The sequence below is a fragment of the Bubalus bubalis genome, chromosome 1, assembly GCF_019923935.1.
Source record: "Bubalus bubalis isolate 160015118507 breed Murrah chromosome 1, NDDB_SH_1, whole genome shotgun sequence".
NCBI classification, from domain to species: domain Eukaryota; kingdom Metazoa; phylum Chordata; class Mammalia; order Artiodactyla; family Bovidae; genus Bubalus; species Bubalus bubalis.
The window spans coordinates 189,883,077-189,889,981 of record NC_059157.1 but is presented as its reverse complement, the minus strand read 5'-3'; the positions used below and the strand labels follow the sequence as shown (position 1 = coordinate 189,889,981).

Genomic DNA, 6,905 nt, shown 5'->3' with positions numbered 1-6,905 from the left:
TCTGAAGTGTCATTGGTCTTTCTGATGACACATACCTTCATTCGAACGTTGCTTTTATTGTGGGGAAAGAAATGGAAACAATGAAAACTGACGCGAAAGAGAGCAAACCACTTGTCTCTAACAGTGCTGCTTTTTATTTGCATGGGACTGTTCACTTTCCAAAAACTTTTCCTATTTGCTTTTCATGTCGTTGTAGGAATGCTGGACAAAGGTAGATTTTTTAAAAAGGAAAATCAAATGAAAACAACTTCCTATCCCGTCATCCACGCACGGTGACCAGACTCAGTCCTTTCAGATTGTTCTGTGCGTACCCTCCTTCCATGAAGCATCTCCACAACTGTGAACTTTAACACTAGCTTTACAGCCAGTTTTCCACTCTACTGGGAACATCCTTCCAAAACACCAGGCCTGAACATTATTGCGACCAGGGGGCTACCTCATGGCCCCAACACCCAGATGGTCTTGTCAGCACCACCCTGGAGTGTGGCCCCCCTTTGCTGCCCCATCCACGTCCCTCCACATGCCTCCTACCACATGGGCTCATGTCCCCCCCCTCCCCAACAGACAGGGTAGGAGCAGGGCAGCTGTGCAGTGTCCACTCCTCTGCCCTGAACTTGGGGACTGGACTCGGAGGGCTGACCCCGGGGCAGGTGCTCAGAGCAGACACAGGCGGGGAGTGGGGCCCAGCTGCAGCGGCCCAGCAGGTGTTGCTCCTGACACGTCTTCCCGAGCAAGAAGGGGGACACCCAGGAGGAGAGAGAGTCTGGGCAAGGCTGTGGTGGTGAAACATGGTTTTATTGAGAACATCTCATGCCCTCTGTCTGAGTGACAGCGTCTCATGCTCGGTTCTGGCTGGTCTCAGTGCAGGAGGAAGCTCATGCGGGGGTCACGTGTGGCCTGGACATTAGTGGAGACGTGGGGACACCAAGGGCTGAGCCCTAGTGACAGTGTTCTCAGCTGAGTTACATTCATAGAAGGTGTCTGAACTCTAGAACAAAATTAAAAGCATAGAACCCAAAGTCGGAGAAGCAAACCGTTTTCGGGGCTCACTCCACAGACCGCCTTAAACTGCTCACGGCTGCGCCCGATGCACTGCGGGCACAAGCTGTGGCCAAAACACGAGTCCTTGGCTGGGGGGGCAGGGCGGGGAGCCTCGTCCCTCCAGACCCTGAGCGAGGGGGTGCAGACGTGCTGCCAGGAACAGGAGCTCAGAGTCGGGATTAAGTGAGAGTGCCCACCCCCGCTCCCAGTCGTGGGGACACAAAACCCAGCACCCCGGGCTGGCTGCTGCTGAGGGAGGGATGGTCCCAGGACTCACAAAGCTGGACCCACACAGTCACGCTCTGCTTTTACCATCTGCATAGGTTTGATGAAAAATAAACCTTCTGAGAGATTCACCGATTTCAAAGAATTTAGAGATGGGAGTGCCAGCTCACTTTATTTCTCAGGCCGGATCAAAGTGATGATTGGGGCAGACCTTACACATTGGTGTGAGGCATTCTGGAAACGCTGAACATCCATCCTTTTCATCTGTTTTGAGGAAAGGGGTAGGCGGTGGCCCCTGGGACATGCCCAGCAAGGAGACCCAGGGGCTCGGCCCCGAGACGAGGAGAGTAAGGGCTCTGCAGTCTGGAGGGCAACAAAACTATTCCAAGGAAACAAATTCCAGAGAAGTGTGTATCTCACACAATGCTGGCTTGTACATTTTAAAATAAAAGTAATTCGTTTTGATCACAATAAAAATCTCCAAAACACAAAAGAAAAGCCCCTTTAAGACTCAGAGTCAACCAGCAGGGAGGAGTACAGTGTCCTGACCCCAAGCAGGGGTGAGGGCTGGAGAACCCAGGATGGGGGCCTGCCTTGGCCCCACCCCCATGAGCCCTGGCTCACTTTTCTACAACACAGGACAGCTGCCCCTTGGGCTGGGCACTGAAGAGGGGCCAGTGTCTTGGCAGAATTAGCACTCCAGGCTCAGCCAACAAGTCAAAACAGAGCCCCTCCCATCCCCGCTGGTCAAGCTATCCTCAAAAATGTAAGATTTTTTTCAAAAGATCAAGTTCTTGGTTTTGTCAAATCTCTGTTTCTAAAGCCCAGATTAAGAACCCTAGATGTAAAGGACTCCTCAAGGGAACAGCTCCATGGTAACACCATGTGGGCATCTGGGAGGGGTGTGTAAGATGCTGGGCTCCCTGATTTCTTTGGGGATTGAAGGGGTGCTTGCCCTGCTTTTCCTGCCTACAGACAGACACACAGATGGAGGAGACTGGCCGCACTCAGAATGATAGGGCTGGAGACTTCCTGCCTATGAGCAGCGTCCAGCTGTCCTGTTACAGGAGCAGGGCTGGCCTCCTGCCCTGGCTCGACTCCCCCTGGCCTCATACAGGGGTCCTGCCCACCCAGGGCTCCCTGAACCCCTACCCCTGTGAACCTTGGCCACCTTCCCCCCAGCATCTCCCGAGGCCTGAGCACTCTTGGGGCGGGAGCCCTGTGCCAGGCCCGTGCTGCCCGGTGGCACAGATCCGCCTGGGAGAGGCAGCGGCACCCAGCTGAGGCCCTGGGGAGCCGCACATAAGGCATTCAACTATCTGGGGTGGGGGTGGGGAGGGGTCAGGCGTGCAGGGTAGCTTGTGTGTGCGCAACACCATTCCTCTAGACTTTGTAACCAAAATCCACGTATTTTTAAAAAACTAAGTCCATCTTCCACTCCCCATTAGAAAAAAATACCATCTATAGAGACGAGAATACAAATGCAGGGGCCCACAGATGTCTTTTCTGAGTGTGCAGGCCCCGCCAGCCCCTGTGCTGGCAGGGTCAGGCTAAGCCACGCTCCGCAGAGGGAGGTGTGGGTCTCAAAGGACAAAGATCTGTCCTTTAACCCGGTCAGCTCCTGTGTGTGGACAGCACCCTCAGCATGCACCCACAGGGCACACCATCTCATGTCTCTGTGGTGCAAGGAGACACCTGGAGGCCAGCCCTCTTCAGCCCCACCTCCCACCCTGAGCACAAGGGTCACGGCCAGGGCCACCCAGCTCCTGCTTATTAAGTCCACAGAGGACACCATCCACCCCCCAACATGCCCCCTGGGCATACAGCCTGACTCCTGGACTCGGCTGGGGAGTGGGGTCTGCCCTCTCACCCACAGCACCCCAAGACCAGGAACTGGCACTGACCCCACAAAGGGCGGGAAGCTCCTCCGGGGTCCTGAGAGGAAGCAGGAGGCAGTCAGTGTGGACTTTGTGCTCAGTGGGGATGGCCTCCCAAGGCCCCTCCGCCCGCCCCGACCCCAGACTCGCTGGCTCGGCCTGCCTGGGCTCGTCCCTGCACAGTGGGGTGCTGGCCCATGTCCCGGGTGTCCCAGACGCCAGACCACCCCTTCCCTGCCGTGACACCAACACCCGACCCCGGTCGAGACCATGTGAGCGACACGCTGTCTCGCTAGCTTTCAGCCTGAACACTTCTTATATTTCAAACACATGTCTTTGATAAAGTGGGAAAGAATAATTTAAAAATATGCCCTCAGTGGCATTTTCCAAGAGTGAATATCTATGCAATTCATCCTATTTCCATCCTGCGAGGATTCTGGGACGGTCGTTCACATCCGCATGATTCAGAGGAGGGACCAGAGGGAATCCTAGGCCATTTATTGTGCGGTCGGCCTGCAGACTCCTTCTGGTCCTTAAGAGTTAAACACTGCTTAAAAAACCCAAGAGAAGGGCCAGGCTCACCGGCCATGTTTGACCTGTGATTACGGAGAGGTTTTCCAGGATATGGTCCAACAAGGGGTACAGAAGCTTATAGAAGAGGGGGCTGCAGGACCTGGGCCATGGTCCCGGGGGCCACCCAGCAGATCACCGTGCTGCAGATCGGCCTCTGTGGGAGGGCAGAGACTGTGGGGGAAGGGGCCACGGGCAGACAGGGACGGTTTCCTTAGGCTAGCTTCCTCGCTACTTCCTAGTGCCCTCCATATGGAAATGCCTCTTTGCACTTAAACGATGTGGCATAAGAGTGACCTGGCATAATTATTTCTTATTTTATAAACCACATTCCTAGTTCTGAATAAATTATTCAAGAATTTCACACAAAGTAATTTCTATTTTCCTAAACTTCAGGAAGCCCTACTTAGTAGAACTCAATTTCTAAACGTAAACTGAGATTGAAAGCAGTCACTGGATGACTCAGAGGGGAAACGCTGCTGCTGCGATGCAGGTGGGGACCGGGACCCCGAGCCCACACCCACCACCCCACCCCTGCCCCGAACCGCACGCCTGCCCCCAGGACGGCGCCCGCACACCCACACCGGCCCCAGCCCCGCTGTGAGGCTGGGGCTGCGCTGCACGCCGTCAGGGTGTGAGTGAAAACTGGTCCTGTTCCGTGGGCTTCTCCACCCAGGCGCCCAGCCCGGCCTTGATGAAGGCTCTGAACAGACAGGCCTTGGCAGCCTGGTACTCCTTGGCAACCAGCTTGGACTCGTGGTACACGTTGGGTTTGGTGATCTTGGAGCGCAGTAAGCTGGAGGGAACCTGTGAAAAGACAAAAAGGCAAGTGCAGCTGTTCAAGCCGTTACAGGGGAAAACACAATCCAGGACCATGTTCAAAGAGCAGCATTTCAGCCTGTGCTGCTTCTGGGGGACCCCACTGACCCCGAGGACCACATCACACAGAGCCATGCCAGACGCCCCCGTGCGCCGCGTCCTCAGCCCCAGTGGCGGCTTCGCAGTTAAACAGGCGGGCTGCTGGCGACCCACGAGCAGGGGACTCAAATGATACACCAACACTTTCAGGTCTTGAGCAAACACCACTCTGCTGTTTGGTCACAGAGAACTCTGTGCCTCGGCCCGTGAGGCCAACGCACTTCTGTGCAGCTAGGATCTGCAGGGAGGGCAGCTGCTGTGAGGCTGCCCGTGTGGTGACCCTCTTGCCACATGGACACGGCAACTTCTGTCCATCACAGATAAAAGTTTCTAACTCGATGTAATAGGTGAAAACTGGTCACATACGGATCCACTAGAGAAGATTTTATCTGGGGAAAAGGGGACCTGTTGCTGTAAAAACCCTCTAACTCCAAACCAAACCTCAAAATCAACAGGTTTAAGAGGCTTCCTGAAGGGCTGAGTGAACTCAGGGCAGCCCCAGGTTGCAGGGCCCAGGAATCTGCAGTGAGGGGGAGTGCCTGCCAGGCAGAGCTGGTGGGGGGCCAAGTGGAGGGGGTGCTGAGTCCTGGGTTCATATGGGCGTGGGGGCCGGGGGTTACGGGCTGAGCCTGCTTTGGATCTGAGGAGGCAGGGCCTGACTGCCAGCTGAGAGCAGCCTGAGGAGGCAGGAAAGGGTGGCCGCGAGCGGGTGGGGGTCTGGGCGCCTCACAGGGAGGGTGGCCGCGAGCGGCGGGAGTCTGGGTGCCTCACAGGGAGGGTGGCCGCGAGCGGGGGGGGTCTGGGCGCCTCACAGGGCGGGGGGGGGGGGCTGGTCTGGGCGCCTCACAGGGATCACAGGGCAGGGTGGCCGCGAGCGGGGTGGGTCTGGGCACCTCACAGGGCAGGGTGGCCACGAGCGGATGGGGGTGTGGGCGCCTCACAGGGGAGGGTGACTGCGAGCGGGTGGGAGTCTGGGCGCCTCACAGGGAGGGTGGCCGTGAGTGGGGGGGTCTGGGCACCTCACAGGGAGGGAGGCCATGAGTGCGGGGGTCTGGGCGCCTCACAGGGAGGGTGGCTGTGAGCAGGGGGGTCTGGGCACCTCACAGGGAGGGTGGCCATGAGCTGGGGGGTCTGGGCGTCTCACAGGGTGGGGGGGGTCTGGGCGCCTCACAGGGAGGGCGGCCGTGAGCGGGGGTCTGGGCAGTACCTTGCCGTGCACACGCATCCAGCGACAGTACAAGGCGTGCTTACACAGGCGTGAGGCGCGGCCCAGCTCGTCCTTCCCCGTGGTGGCGTTGATGACCTCAAGGGCCGAGTCGCCCACCGTCCAGTTGACGCTGAAGTTGGGGGCCTTCCCTGGCTGCCGCGCCTCCGCGTTGCTGATGCCTGGAATGGAACGAGAAGGGGAAAGTGACACGGGTGCTGTGGGGACAGGTCTGACGGTCGTCAGCCGGGCACATCCGCCCTCCCAGCAGCTCAGTTCGGTCCAGTGATGCAGCTCAGAAACTCGCCCCTGTGGGGAGGCAAGCAGGTCCACAGAAACCCCAAAACCTGAGACTTCATGCACTGAGTTCCCTTGGGGCCAAAACTGCTGACATCCAGGAGCAGATGGGCTCTGTTTCCAGGTTAATTCAGGGGCCATGTGGCTGTGCACCTCAGCATGTTTGTGCTTGGGCCCTTCCGCCAGGGCCAGGCAGGTTCAGATCCCTCCCCACACGCATGACACTCAAGACCCAGCAAACTCGCCTCTTAGCGAATGTCGGTGCCTTCTCAGCAGGGTACAAGTCTCTTGTCTTAACCAGCCAGAGGCTTGTGCTGTGGAGCTGACAGGTGGATGCCCTCGGGTCACTGGGGACTGAATGCAGGTGCCCACCATGGGCAGAGTGACGCAACCCCATGGACCCAGACACAGGCCAGAGTGCTTGCAACAAGAGCTGGCTTACGGTGGCAGTACCGGACCTCAGGGAGCTCCCCCGGGGCTCCTCACTCTTGGTGACCACCTCCTCCCCCTTGCACAGAGTGTTAAAGCCAGGGCAGCAGGTCCAGGCAGCCCATGGCACCCAGGCCTCACTCAGAAGCCTCACTTCTTCAGGGCAAAGCAGCATGAGAAGGAACAGGGAAAATTCATGCTTACAGGCCACCAATCTCAGGGATTCATTTCAAGGGACAATATGTGTTCAATGTGATGTCCTTGCCCCCTCCCCCAGACATGCAGGGGAGGAGTGGGTGCCCACTGTGCTCAGCCTCCCCTTTGCCCCTCCACTGCCTGGTGGG

General features: G+C 57.6%; 1 protein-coding gene across 4 annotated transcripts in view; it reads right to left on the bottom strand.

Moving 5' to 3' along the window:
* Positions 1-776: 776 nt before the first annotated feature.
* ADARB1 (adenosine deaminase RNA specific B1) overlaps positions 777-6,905 on the bottom strand; it is a 115,716-nt gene continuing 109,587 nt past the window's right edge. For 2 of the 4 annotated variants that reach the window (XM_044947714.2, XM_025292839.3), the window contains 2 exons: positions 5,883-6,017; positions 777-4,520 (listed from right to left, as the gene is read on the bottom strand). In XM_044947714.2, the coding sequence (XP_044803649.2) occupies positions 4,120-4,520; positions 5,883-6,017 (536 nt within the window). In that variant the 3' untranslated portion in view covers positions 777-4,119. Of the gene's footprint in view, positions 4,521-5,838; positions 6,018-6,905 lie in introns of all 4 variants that reach the window. The other 2 variants (XM_044947720.2, XM_025292833.3) reach the window with 1 other exon arrangement.